General features: G+C 41.5%; 1 protein-coding gene across 3 annotated transcripts; it reads left to right on the top strand.

Moving 5' to 3' along the window:
* The first annotated feature begins 1,634 nt into the window (after positions 1-1,634).
* On the top strand, positions 1,635-13,071 carry POGLUT3 (protein O-glucosyltransferase 3). 3 transcript variants are annotated; one of them, XM_062615313.1, is made up of 9 exons: positions 1,726-1,861; positions 4,790-4,888; positions 5,275-5,468; positions 6,876-7,162; positions 7,570-7,786; positions 9,162-9,358; positions 10,305-10,499; positions 11,513-11,617; positions 12,446-13,071. In XM_062615313.1, the coding sequence occupies exons 3-9, from the start codon at positions 5,372-5,374 to the stop codon at positions 12,569-12,571; spliced, it is 1,224 nt and encodes a 407-aa protein (XP_062471297.1). In that variant the 5' UTR covers positions 1,726-1,861; positions 4,790-4,888; positions 5,275-5,371; the 3' UTR covers positions 12,572-13,071. The 3 variants fall into 3 exon arrangements, with proteins under 3 accessions (XP_062471294.1, XP_062471297.1, XP_062471295.1); XM_062615311.1 differs by having other exon boundaries at positions 1,743-1,861; positions 4,787-4,888; XM_062615310.1 differs by lacking the exon at positions 4,790-4,888 and having other exon boundaries at positions 1,635-1,861; positions 5,271-5,468.
* The last annotated feature ends 1,508 nt before the right edge of the window (positions 13,072-14,579 follow it).

A 14,579-nucleotide genomic window follows, 5' to 3' on the forward strand; every position in this document is an offset into this window, starting at 1 on the left:
CTCTGAGCTTGGCCTCCTCCCCACAACAGCAGCTGAGCCCAGCAGCAGGGAATGTGCCTGTACATCCCAACAGGGTCTGCTCTGTCCTTCTTTACTATGAGAGTGCTGAGACACTGGCACAGGTTGCTCAAAGAAGTAGTAAATGCTCCATCATGAACAATGCAGTGTTCAAGACCAGGTTGGACATGGCTTTGGGCAACCTGGTCTAGTGGAAGGTGTCCCTGCCCATGGCAGGGGGTTTGGAACTTCGTGAACTTTCAGGTCCCTTCCAAAACATTCTATGATTCCATGATTGTATGTTTTTTTCTTCTTCAAATTCCAGAGCAGCAGTTCAGCTGCCGGCTATATTGTGTCTTACACCACAGGTAATGTGCTGTTTAAGAGGAGAACACACACAGATCAGCTGCTCCTCATGCTGGCCTACACAGCACCCACAGGCCAGGGAAGGCAGAGCTCCTTTGACGTGAATGCACTGGGCTCAGTGAAGCCTTCCCACAGACCTGTGCTCAGGGACTCACTCCCCGCTCTCACACCAGCAGTACTGGGCTTTCTCTCCATCCCCAAGTGCAGTCTGAGGACCTGAAGCCTGCCAGCCTTGGGGAAGAGTGGCTGGAAAGCTGCCCAGAGAAGGACCTGTGATTGACAGCCACTGCACATGAGCCAGCTTGTGCCCAGGTGAAAGCCAACAGCATCCTGGCCTGTACCAGAAATAGTGTGGCCAACGGGGCCAGGGCAGCGATCATCCCCATGTACTCAGCACTGATGAGGCCGCACCTCAAATCCTGTGTTCAGTTCCGGGCCCCTCATGACGAGAAAGACATTGAGGTGCTGGAGTGAGTCCAGAGAAGGGCAATGGAGCTGGTGGAGGGTCTGGAGCACAAGTCTGATGGTGGATGGCTGAGGGCACTGGTGTTGTTTAGTCTGGGGAAGAGAAGGCTCAGGGGGGACCTTATCGCTCTCGACAGCTACCTGAAAGGAGGATGGAGTGAGGAGGTGTCTGGTCTCTTCTCCCAAGTTAACAAGTGATAGGAGAGGAGGGAATGGCCTCAAACTGCACCGGCGGAGGTTTAGACTGGGTATTAGTAAAAATTCCTTCCCCAAAGGGTGCTCAGGCATTGGAACAGGCTGCCCAGGGCAGTGGTAGAATCACTGTCCCTGGAAGTGTTCACAAACCGTTTAGATGAGGCCCTCAGTGACATGAGTTAGTGGTGGCCTTGGCACTCCTTGGGTAACGGCTGGACTCGATGATCTTAAGAGGTCTTTACCAACCTGGTTGATGCTGTGACTGTGACCCAGCCCGGGGAAAGGCCGCCGGCCGAGGCGCTCGTTGTTCCGCCGCACGAAGCCCCGCTGCCCCCTCACACACTCCGCAGCGGGGCACAGCCCCTGCAGCTGGCGCACACGGGCTCTGCAGGGGGAGGCCCTCGCTGCCCGAACTCCCCCCCCGGGCAGGCGGAAGAGGAGAAGGAGAGGGGAGGCAGCGCCGCTTGAGCTGCTCGGGGCCAACCCGGCCTTTCCCGCGCCTCCCTCCGGCACACCCGGCCTCGGCGGGCCCGCGGGGCGGGGAGCGGGCGGCGACTGCCTGCGGGGAGCTGGGACGCGCACGTCCGGAGGAGGCCCGGGCCGCCCGCTCTGTGTGCGTGGCCCGGAGTGGCGATGGGGAGGCGCGGGCTGCTGCTGCCTCTGCTGCTGGGCGCCGCGATGCCGCTCCTGCGGCCGGCGGAGGCACCGGACCCTGTTAGCGCCGAGCGGAGCCTGGCGTGGGGCCCAGGGCTGGCGGCGGGGCTCGCCCTGCCCGTGCGGTACTTCTACATCCAGGCGGTCAGCGCGGCCGGACGCAACTTCTCCCGCTCCCCGCCAGGTACCGTGAGTGGGCTGCGGGCGGGCGGGATAGACACCCCGGCCCGGGTGCCCCCGGTGTCCTCGGAGGAGCCGGTGGGAGCAGCACACCCCTTCCCTTTTTCTCTTTTCTCTTTCCCTCTTCCTCTTCCTTCCCTCCCTGGTCCCGAGCGCTGGCTGCCCCACTCTCCTCCAGCCCCTCTCAGCATCCGCCCGGTTCCGCATCCCCGGTACACGCTGGTCCGGTGGCGGACGGATGAGCGGAGCACATGGTCGAATCCCTCCTTTCTCTTGGTGCAGCTCAGTGCCTCCTTCCGTAGAGCTCCGCGTCTTGCTTATAGGCTCGAAAGTGCGTGATTTACAGCAGCAAGCTTGAATAAACCAGTGCTCTTGGTAAAGAAATCGCAGAACCCTGCTCAGAAGTTCTGATGTAATTATCTGCTGTAGTGGTGAACGCACACCGGTTGCTTACAGTGTCGTGTCTCAGCACGGCACTCTGAGCTCCGTTATCCTGCTGCTGCTTCGTTAACAAGGGGCAATTTTCCTCTTGTTTACTCAGCACAAGCACAAATCGTCCCGACACTTCTCCCGAAGGTGGGAATTGGGGTTTGTTCTCACAGTCCGGCAGCATGCTGCCAGTCAGCTGTTCTCTGCTGCAAGTTAATTCCACACACTGGAAGTAATTGTAATTTAGTAGTTGTAATTTAGAATAAAACCCACTTTTGCATTGAGGATTTCATTATGAGATAGACTTGCAGTGGCAATCCTGTGTTCCTAATGTATGTAATAAGGTAGAGCTCATTATTTTGCTCTGTGTTTAATACTGGTATAGATGACACTGCGAGGATACCTACTGAGTTTGCATGGGCTCTTCCTGTCTTACAGCTAGCAGGCTCCTGCTGCTTGTGCAATTAAACAGTAGGCATCTGTCATAGAGCTTACGTGTTCAGTCAGACAAAACCCCACTTATTTCAGGCCTGGACTTTCTCCAGCTGCTGTGCTGGATTGCAGCACCAAGTCAGTACTAATGACATGTACTGAAGAATGCAACTGCACCCTGCCAGTGAAGTGTGGGCTGATTTCAGCCACATGGGGAGAGCCTTGGGTTCAAACAAAAGGCTGCTAAAGGTAAAAAGCTGTGAAGCTCAGCTGGATTCTTGTACTAGTTTAAATCCTCCAAGGTGAGCTTGATAGGAGGCGGGTACTGAGAACCTACCTTTGACCTCAGTATGTTCATGTTAGTATAAGTTCAGTGTCTTCGGAATGTTTCCGGCTCCTGATGCCATCTGGCAAGGAGTGGTCTCCATTCACACCATGACATTCTTTAGGCTCCACTCCGAAGCAGTGCATGCATGCTGCCAAGACAGAAGAGCTGCTGGCTTGGCCCATGCTAACTGCTGAGACATGCCAGGAATTATTTAGGAGCCAAGGATCCTTTAACAATATAATGGTACAGTTGATCATATTCCATCACATGTGCACTATTTAATGTACTCATACAGACATGGGCTGTAAATTTCAGTTCTCAAATGATTTGAAATGTTTAAAATTCTATTTGTAAACTGTCAGTAGGAACTGCAGTTAGTAATATTTGTTAGGGCACTTCTTTCCGTTATAAACTAAATACATCTCAGAATATTCTTGCTGGGATAGTTAAATAAATCTGCCTTCTTTGCCTTAGTCTTTACTGGTAAGACCAGCCTTCAGGAATCCTAGGCCCCTGAAACCAGAGGGAAAGTCTAGCACAAAGAAGATTACCCTTGGTGGAGAAGGAACTGGTTGAGGAACCCTTAAATATCTGGGCATGCCCAAGTTGTGTGGTGCCTGATGGCACGCACCCAGGAGTGCCCAGGGAGGTGGCTGACATCATTGTGAGGCCACTTGTGATCATCTCTGTAAGATCACAGCAAACAGGAGAGATTCCTGAAGACAGGAAGAAGTCACTTGAAATTCATTTTGAACACAAGAATTGTTTTACTGTGAAGGCAGTCAGACACTGGAGCAGATTACCCAGATTATGGGGTGTCCGTTTGTGGAGGTATGCTAAATTTAACAGGACACAGTCCTGGGCAGGCTGTCCTGAGCAAGAGGTTTGCACTAGATGATCTTGAGGTCACTTCAAGGTGCAACAATTCTGTGATTCTTGTTATTCTTTGTTTCTCCATTATGTTTCTATTACCAGGTTGCATGGTACAACACAATCTTGCACAGATTGAAGAAGAGCTAGAAGATATATTTAGAAAGAACTTGACTACTCTCTGAATAGTTCTGGGTATCTGACTCATAAAGTTTTGAAACTGGGTGCAGAATTCACACTAATTCAAGGAAGAGAAAGCAAATGTGGAACTAGAATTAATTGATTCCCAGAAATTACTTTGATGCCTATAATTCTTATGTTATCAGACTGAAGTTTTAAAACATCTTCTCTGTACTATAGAATCACATTTTGGAAAAAGAACCGTTTTAGAATGCAGATGAACCAATCTGAGTCAGTTCTACTGACACAGATCCAAGCTGTAGAGATCCCAAGCTGTGACAGTCTTGAATTAACTGTAACATCTCAGTCATTTAGTGCTGTTGGGACACACTGGAATTTTAATATCTTGATTTTTTCTGGATTTTTTCAGTTTCATTTCTTTGTGTGTACTGCTTTGTTGTAACATGCATTCATTTGTTTGGTTTGCAAGGCTTAGACTATAATATTTGGTGAATAACTTTTCCCCTCTTTTTTTGAAGAATAAAGCTCATGCTGACCATTTGTGACAAAAATAAGGGAGTGTAACAGATTTATATTTATGCATATTCATGTTGTCTGCAAGGTGTTCCATGCCCCATTAAAATGTCACACTGCATTAATGATCAAATGTTGGTGATCTTTAAGCACAGGTCAGACAGATGTCCAGGGAACATCTTTATCTACTATCATTCTCTTATCCCTGCTTTTCAGTAGCTGGGACTTTAAATTTGCAAGAGAGTCAGCTGCAGCCCAAAGGTGAACAATTTGTATCTGACTCCCGCATGCTGCAACTGCCTTTCCACAAGCTGGCAAGTATTCTTTTCTCCTGTTATTTTAACTTGGTTTCCTAACTTTCTTACTCCAGAGAGCACTAACTTGAAAACTTAGTATTAAACCTAATCTGCTTCAAAATACTATTAGCATTTCCTTCTATCTTGTAATCATTATTTAACTTTTTATCTCCATCTACAGGTTTTCCATTTATTAGGTATATGATGATCAAGAAAATTTGGTAGGATGATCTTCCATTGCTGGAAATTTATTTTACCAACTTGGTATAATCAAAAAATTTCTAGTGCAAAATTAAACAAAATTCCATGGACTTAATCCAGTAGAGTTTGCTCTCACCTTTATTTTGTACATGTGATTCCATCAGCTTAAAGGGCTTTTGTCTGGTTTATTTTACTCTTTTCAGGAAGAACAGAGTTTAAAGTGGTAATTGAAGCACTTTCTCCAAAAGAAGTCACCAGAATTTACACTCCTCGGCCTTTGGACAGAAACGATGGCACATTTCTTATGCGGTATCGGATGTATGGGAGTGTCAGAAAAGGGTTAAAAATTGAGATACTTTATGGTGATCAGCATGTAGCACAATCTCCTTATATTTTAAAAGGTAAGGGTATATTTTTTATTTACTATATAGCGGCAGCCACAGAAATGCTATGGATTAATTTACTGCTAAAGGAAGAGGTGGAAAATTAGAGGTTTATTTGACCTTGTTCATGTGGTCTCTTCAGAAATGTTCTTATACAGAGATGTAAGCAGTGACAATCTCTGTATATTGCCAGCTTGCAGGACCTAGATGCATAAGTATGTAGATCATGGCCCCTGACATTAAGGTGAAGTGTCTGGACATCTCCTCTTCGCTCTTGCATAAGGGACTGGATCTCTTCAGATTTGGTAGGGAATAAGAGAGCGATGCTTGTATTTTTACAGTTTCAGAGCAAGTATTCACTTAAACGTTGTGTTATTTTTATCTAAGGCAGAAAATACTACCTGCAAAAGCAAGGAGTTTGTGTTGTCCCCAGCAGTTTATATTTCAAATGTCTGTGATTTCTAAAAAGTGTGATCCTTCATAACAGCAAAGACAGTATTTCTTTAACCAGACAATCTTTAACTTCCTTTTCATTAGCCCAGTGTAATTCAATGGAATGAAAAAAATATTTAAAAGGAGGGAAACCAGAGCAAATTATTCTCTCATTCCAGATCTGCTTCTTTACCTGCCTTCTCTTGCTCTCAAATGGACAGCTGTTTAGCAAAGAAAAAAATAGCATAAAGTTACTTCTCTGGAAAGACTTGTGTCAGTTCACCACTCTAAAGAGAATCTGGGCATGGTTTTGTTTTTCCTTTTTAATAACATTTCCTAAATATAAACTTAGAAACCTCTTCAAACTGAAATGAAACTGTCCTGAGTCCTCAAGGTAGTAGGATGTTTTCTTTTTGCTGATGCACCTTTGCCAGCAGCCATGAAACTATGACACAGGACAGAACCTGTTTTGATTAGAAGTCTATGAAATAAGGGCTTTTTCTCATGCTCTATGGGGCTCTTGCTCACACCTCTGCTTAAAAAGGACAGAAAGAATAGCTGATTATACATAAAAGAAAACATGTTATGCCACAAGTAAAGACTGTTGTATCACAGTTCTGAACTAGGCTAACAATGAAACTCTTTAATACCTGAGCTTTGGTAGTTATATACAGTTAGAACAATTCTGTATTACAATATCCTACATGCTTGGCAGGTAGCACAGTAGTAGAGCTTCATTTTGCAGATTAATTTTACCCTGAGAACAAAAAATCTAGCATTTTGATTTCTGAAAAGAGAAGAATGTTGCTGTTTTTTCAGTTACACTGCAAAACCCCAGAAATGTTACAGGATGATTTCCCTGGAAAACTATAGGAATTTGGAATAAAAAATGTCAAACCACTATAGTGTCTACATTCATATGACTGTGTGTTTGGGGAATTATGATTGATATAGAATCACAAATACAGACTCTCAGTGCTTTCTTTTCTGCAGGACCAGTTTATCATGAATATTGTGACTGTCCTGAAGAGGACCCTGAGATCTGGCAGAATGTTATGTCTTGCCCATCCCAAGAACCTCAGATTACAAAGGACTTCACTTCTTTCCCCACCATTGACCTTCAGCGAATGCTTAAGGAAATCCCAACAAAGTTCAGTCAAACAAGAGGTGCTATTGTTCATTACACTATTCTCAATAATCGCATCTACCGTCGCTCCTTAGGGAAGTATACAGACTTCAAAATGTTCTCCGATGAAATGCTCCTGTCACTGTCAAGAAAGGTATCAGTTTTGATCATGTAGGGCTATTGAGTCATGTTCTAATACGGCAATACTGGATTGGTTGTTGTATATTCAGATCTATAATCCCTGAAGTAAGATTTGACTTCAGTTTTTTTCATCAAGATGACAGTGTATCTCAGGGATATAACATTAGGGAATTGAACTGGACAGTAATGAAATTGCTAGGAAAGCTGCAGGGGCTAAGGCCCAACTCTGCAAGGCTTTTGGTGGTCTCTGTGAGTGTTTGTTTCATACTTGCAGGGAGAAACTTGAAATTCATCCCTTAAACTCAGCTAAATCTGTTAACTAACTAGGAGGTTTATTGACTCTGCATGACATAAGAGATCCAAGGAAAGTATATGACAGACAACTTCTTTGTTATTATCCTTTCTTGGGTATACATTTAGGTTCACCTTCCTGATGTGGAGTTCTATCTTAATGTTGGAGATTGGCCAGTTGAGTATCGGAAAGCTAATGATACACCTGGTCCTATACCTGTCATTTCATGGTGTGGCTCTTTGGATTCAAGAGATATAGTCCTTCCAACATACGATGTAACCCACTCGACTCTTGAAACCCTACGTGGAGTCACAAATGATCTCCTTTCTATTCAAGGAAATACAGGTAAATGAGAGATCATGGAGTTAAAGAAAGGATTTGTAAACTATCAAAGCAGCAAGTTGCATTCAAATAATGTTTTAAAGTCTTTAGTTCACAAGTGCCTTAGGAGGTCTCTTACTACAAGTAGGTCAGTCTTTACAGAGTGTAAACACTTTTAACACTACTACTAAGCAGGTGTTTAATATGGATTTAGAGCCACAATTTAAGTCCAGTGTACAATAATTGTGAATTTTAACTTAAAGGTATCCAGAAGATAGCTACTGTGACCTGTCAGAAGAAAAGTAAATACAATTAAAAGGCCTTTCTCCTCAGTGAAGGTCTTGAATATGTTCCTTCTAATCAAATAGTAATCCTTTTCCTGAAATGATGTGGCCCAGTGTCCTGTTTACATAAAAATGAATTTGAATCCCAAAAGAAGTAAACCAGTACTATGCTGCAGCCTCTTTCAAATAAGAAAATACTCTCTGTATATAAAATAAACCCACCTCAGAGTGGGATCTTCTAAATTTTTTTTCTTTGAAGGAAGAGTCAGTTTTACTGACAGGTGTCTTCCTCCCAATCAGGAAATTAACGAATACTTAGGGCTCAGATAAATGGCATGAACAATACTTAAGGAGTAAAACTTGAGTGAGGAGATACTTCTTTTTATTTCATTAGTTCACAGTTTCTCTTTTCTTTATTAGCTTTTAAAGTCATTTAGTTCAATTACCTGTTTGAAGCACTGTGTTTACTGATTTAATACAGCTGCTTTTCCAGTTACAAGATGGTAAGAGCATACTCCACTTTAGTAGGTCCTTTAAGGAAATTTCCAGCAGAAGATGAGGAAGGACATATTTCATATTTTTAAAAGCAGGCAGTAAGCAGAGATGAAGTCTTCCAGGCTCTTGCTAAGTATTTTGAGGACACCATATAGCCTTTTTTTCCTTTTTAAGTCATCATTAAGTGATTCCTCAAAGACCTAACTAAATTGCTAAGTGGCAGAAGTAAATTTTACTAAAGAAATTTTGGTTATTGTGGCAGGCTTTGTGGATGGACAATTACTTTAATTATTAGTATTGTACTTACATAATTTTATTATAATCCCTTTTGTAGCTTGCAAGATATTTCAAGTTATTTAAATATAAAATTGTTGAGTGGAAAAGCAATTCTCTGATTTTTCTAAGTAAGTGGTTCAGTTTCTCATCCCAAAATTCAAGCCAGAACTGGGAGTGTAAGCCCATGATTAATAAGGGATTATGGATTCACTGCAAGAAATCATGCCTGTTTTACCATGTGTCTGAGCATAATGCCACCTTCATAGCATGTTCCTTGTTTGCACTAAACGTACAATGAACATCTCATTACTGTTTGCTTTTAACTTACCACTCATTGCTCATAGGCCCATCCTGGGAAAACAAAACAGAGCAAGCTTTATTCAGAGGTCGAGACAGCCGAGAAGAACGTCTCAATCTTGTCAAGTTATCCAAGGAAAATCCAGAACTACTAGATGCTGGAATAACAGGATATTTCTTCTTCAGAAAAAAAGAAAAAGAGCTGGGGAAGGTGCCGCTGATGGGCTTCTTTGATTTCTTTAAGGTAACAAACAGATTAGTCTTGGATTAAGTTTGCTTCAGGTTCTTACCAGATGAGAAGACAAGGCTTACTTCTGTGAATTCCATTAAGTAAACAAAACAATTATGCTACACTGGGAGCACTGGTTCACCTGCAGTAAATAGACCACCTGTAATCAAAGTCATGGTGTGACACACTTCTAGAAAAAGCCACTATACTTTTTTCCTGGAGTTCCCTAAAGAGGATTCCTGGGATATTTATTCAATAGATTGAGAAATTTGATTTCTCACCATCAGGGTTTCTTTTCTTTGGGGTATATAGGAGAGCAATAAACAATTTGTGTTCATTGCAAGTATGTTATGAATGTCAGAGTCCTTGTAGTAGCAAGTCAGAAAAACAGATGGGTGTTTTTGTTGCACTGTAACACACAAATTCCACTGCAGCTGTGGTAAAAAAAGTAAAAGGGACACAAAAAGCCATTATAATATATGACAACTGAAGTTCTGTTCAAGAGATTAATATATCAGAAATGCTGTAACAGCCAAGAACATTTACTGCCAGAGCAGTACATTTATGGTTATTTTTACTGTAATGTTTCAGATTATTTTATATATGTTTCAGATTATTCTACCTAAGTGCATAATTTTAAATCAGAATAAATTTAATCTTTTTTAATTTAAGTATAGATTAGTTTTATTTCATTCCCAGCTTTAATAGAATACCCATGAGGCAGTTCATGTGACACAAACATTCTTGACTGTCAGTCTTGGGTTGAAAACAAATCTTTTTTTTTCAACTATGTTATCCAGAACACCTTGAAACTACACCTGCTTAACATTAAAACAGGTTTGAAGATGAGAATTAATAAACCCAATTAAGCCTTGCCTCTGAAAATGAGCTTTTATACAGTCAATGTTCCTGTTCTGATTCACATCCTTTCATCTTTTTTTCTTCTATCTTCATATTGTAGTACAAATACCAAGTGAATGTAGATGGGACTGTAGCAGCTTACAGGTTTCCATACCTCTTGCTGGGTGACTGCCTAGTATTGAAGCAAGATTCCCAGTACTATGAACACTTTTATATTGGATTGAAACCTTGGAAACATTACGTTCCTATCAAGAGAAACTTAGAGGACTTGCTGGAGAAAATAAAATGGGCTAAGGTAAGTTCCATTACTAATTCAAGTTCAAAGTGATAAACAAATATGTAAACTATTTATCTTAATATTCTCTTTTTCATATGCATGAACTTGATATTGAGATCCTGGGATAAAGGAAGTACATTTTGCTGTTAATATAATCTGGGAAGGCGTTATTCAAGTAACCACCTCTATTGAGGGAAATGCTTAAGAATTCATTTTAGGTATATGCAGAAATGTTTAGTGAGTCAGAGTCTTGGTATACTGACTAATGCAGCTAATCTTCAAAGAAACACCCAGAATCCTAGATACCATATAAATAATTCTATTATCTTTTTTAGGTCTTGACTAGAACAGAAGTCACTGCATGTTTGGTTTGAATGTACCAAAAATTGCTGCTCTGTAACATGCTCAGAATGAGACCATTGTGTAACCAAACGAACCAATATCATTGTGAGATTGAAAACACCATTTGTGCTTTAAGTTTCGCTATCGAGTTAAAAAGCATAGGAAAAGTTTATATTCTGAGAGTACTGTTGTTCTTCATAAAGAATCAGATGAGAATACCAAAAGCTTTCATACAGAGACCTAAAAAACTTGGGAGTAATTACATGAATACAAGTGGAGTTATTTTTTTAAAGGAAGGCATCAAATTGGATTGTGTATGAGAGGACAAGTGCTGTGGCTTTGTCTTCTGTAAAACTAAGTATGTCTGGGAGATGTTGGACCTGATTTTGAAGAGGCTTGTGGCTTGGACAGAGCAGTACAGCAGTAATCAACTTAGTTTTCCAAATGGTACAATTACCTGTTGTATGAAAGCTGTTACTGATAGCCCCAAGGGAGCGGTTGTGACCATAAAAGCAATCTGGTATTTTTTAAAAATCTGCAGTTTGAAATGTGCCTTTACAGTCTACCAGTAATTGCACATAAAGTTGCAGATTTGAGTAGCTTCTTTAATAAAACTTCTAATGCCAGCCAGGCTCTGAGTAACTCGCTGATTGCTCTATTATTCATTCACTTCATCCCAATTTTTGCAGGAAAATGATGAAGAAGCGAGAGGAATTGCTAAAGAAGGACAATTAATGGCAAGAGAATTACTTCAGCCTCACAGGCTTTACTGCTACTATTACAAAGTGCTCGAGGTTAGTACAGTAGATCATTTTTATTATTTTCCCCAACTGCTACTGGTGCTACAAACTTCATATTCAATCAACAGCAGGCATGGTTCATATTATTCACAGTTCAGTTTGAAGAACTTTCATAAAACTTACTTCATTAACTGACATAATAGTTGATTTCCAGAATCAGATGCTATGTTCTTTTGCCCCATCCCCACAGTCCAGACCTGGTTTCAGTGTCACTTGATATGTGGTTTCTAATAGGCATAGGGGATAATCTGTACAGAGCTTTCTTCCTTTTTCCCTTCATGCGTAACTCATGAGTTACTGTGCTGTATTACAAAACAGTGAATATATGAAAAAGAAGTTCCAGAAGTACAACTAGTAGGGTGGTAAGGGGTGAAGCAGGCCGAACAGTCATTGCTTCCCAGGGAGATGCAAATCTCTGGTGAAAGAAATTTCTGTTCTCTGAAAGTACTAATTTATTTTTCCTGTTTTCCTGTGCTGGGTTAGATCTCAGCCTCAGCAGCCACAGGTTGGCACAAAGTTTGGAACTGTTTAGTGTACAAAAATGATAGCATTATCTGCGTAAAGTGGCTAGAGGCACAAATAATGGCAATATTGAAATTACCATTAATAATAGGACAGGAGAAGACATTAAAGGAGGGTTTCAGAGGTAATGTAGCCTATTAGTAGGTGTGTTATAAAGACACCTTGTACACAGGTTGTAAACAATGACATAAGGAGCCTGGATAAAGGCAAGCTTGTGAGTGGAAGGGAGGAGGAAAATTCTGTTTCATGAATTATATGTTGGAGCTTATAGCATCCTTAAATGTTGTTTACATATTTCAGAAATATGCCAAACGCCAAGCCAGCAAACCTGAAATACGGGATGGAATGGAACTTGTACCTCAGCCTGATGACAGAGACTCAGTATGCAGCTGCCACAGAAAAAAGCCTTTAAGGGAAGATCTGTAACTGTACCAGATGAAGAAAATCACCCACTTACAATGCAAGAATTCAAATAGGAATTAAGCTGTGAAATCTAAGACAATTATGCACTAGCAAACATTCTTACTTATGTATTCTTCTTGTCTTAACATACTCTTTTTCACACTGACTCTGCTCTACAAGGTTGGTTCCCACAATTTTGTAACCTTGACCACCACCAGACAGATACTGAACCTGTAATGGGGAGCATCTAGGGGTTTTGTTTGATGTACTGCAGCATCAGGAGGAAGAGCAGAGTGCTGCTTTTGTTCCAGCTGGGACCTAGTTACCAAAGTTTTATGAAAAACCAGTCATCCACAAAAGATCTTCCATGAGTCAGTGAAGGTTATTCTAAAGGAGCATTTGCAACATACTAAAACAGTGTTATGATTTCTTCATACAGTTTACCTCAGTGTTAGATTGTTTCTTGTATACAAAACAATTTTCTAACTAGACAAAGAAAGTATTTGAGATTTACAGATATCAAATCTGTTGTTGTTTTGAGATTATTTTGTGGTCTATGACAGATGACAGAATAAAGAACATGATAGACTATTTATCAATTTCAGAGGGAAAGGAAGAGGAGGGGGAGAGATCGGACAGCACCATGGCTGTGAATTACCGAAGTTAAATGCTGATTTAAAGCAAACTGTGTAGCTATAAAAATCAAAGGGCTTTGAGTGCCAGGACACTACTGTGAAAACCTGTTCTTGCCAGTAACCATGTCTGTGAATATAGGCACAGATCCACAAAAGGACTTAAGAACTTCAGGTGAGACCAGCTGAAATACTGGTGCCTTAGTTTAACAATACAGTCTACAGTATTCTAGGCTACTTGAATATTCCCACACTGGAATTTGTTAGCAGAATTGTAGACTGTAGGTTTAACTTCTGTGTAGAGCTAACCATCTTTTCACTTGGATTCATGAGCTACTCTCTCCTGTGCCTGAGTCCCTAGAGGGATATTGGCCATTTTCTGAATTTAGTTCATACCTAACCTTATACTGAAATCAGACAGTAGATCAGACTTCATTGTTTTGGTTCAAACATGACAGAAAAAAAACTGTGCTGCCTTTTCTAAGTAAGAGTCTGAGTGTTAGAGACCATACTAAGCAATTGGGAAGTCAACTGTCATTATTGGTTTGATTCAAAGCCTTTTTTCCAGAGTGCCTTAGCTTCAGTCTGGAGGTCTTCAGGTCTTCCACTGAAGTTGTGCAGCCGTGAAGCTAAGGATACAAAATTCACAGGACCAGAAGGAGCTGGTCATGCCACTGCAATAAAGTATGCCTTTGGGTGTGGGGAAGAGGAAAAATGCTAGTCCTGGGTGCAGCTCTCAGTACCTCTGCTGATTTTTACCCAAGGTTCTACACTTCAGAATGCATAAACAGTCCTATAAGGAGACACCAATGACTGTACCAAGACCAATGCCCACAAGCACCCATTTTTGTCCTCTGCATTTTTGGCTTGGCTAATGTAGCCTGCCTGAGCAGCCTCACACTCAGGTACACTCAGATAATGGCTTAGGAATAGGATTGTCTTAAGTCTGTGGAGAATTGTCTTAAGTCTGTGGACTTGTCTAATTGGTGCACAAAGTCTAGTGCTCTGCACTTCATGCAGGCTTCAGTCTCGGTTCTACACTGCAAGTTACTCTTACAAAATACATGAAACAACATTTCTGCACTACAACAGGAAGAAAGACTAGATTTTTCAGTATGCTAAATACAGAAAGAACTTCAGGTTTCTGAAGAGGTTCATGCAGCTGTCCATCATTCATTTATTACATTATGCCAGTTAAGAAAAAACCTGGAACATGTTGCCCTGCCCATCATTCTCTTTGTTCTGATTCTGACAGTATATATAGTGGTTGTTTTTTTATTTAGCATGACAATCAGTCCTAGAATTTCAGGCTATAAATACATGTTCAGCTCATCTGCCATAATATTTTCCATACCAAAATTCAGGAACAGGGTTCCATTGCTGAAGATGATACTAAAAAC

This window comes from Pezoporus occidentalis, unplaced genomic scaffold (genome assembly GCF_034315485.1).
Source record: "Pezoporus occidentalis ecotype Australia unplaced genomic scaffold, CSIRO_AGI_Poc_V1 ctg18, whole genome shotgun sequence".
NCBI classification, from domain to species: domain Eukaryota; kingdom Metazoa; phylum Chordata; class Aves; order Psittaciformes; family Psittacidae; genus Pezoporus; species Pezoporus occidentalis.

Coding starts and splice junctions, on each gene's coding strand:
- POGLUT3 (XM_062615310.1), top strand. CDS start 1,657: ATGGGGAGGCGCGGGCTGCTGCTGCCTCTGCTGCTGGGCGCCGCGATG. Junction 1,862..5,270: donor CTTCTCCCGCTCCCCGCCAG/GTACCGTGAGTG, acceptor TACTCTTTTCAG/GAAGAACAGAGTTTAAAGTG. Junction 7,163..7,569: donor TCCTGTCACTGTCAAGAAAG/GTATCAGTTTTG, acceptor GTATACATTTAG/GTTCACCTTCCTGATGTGGA.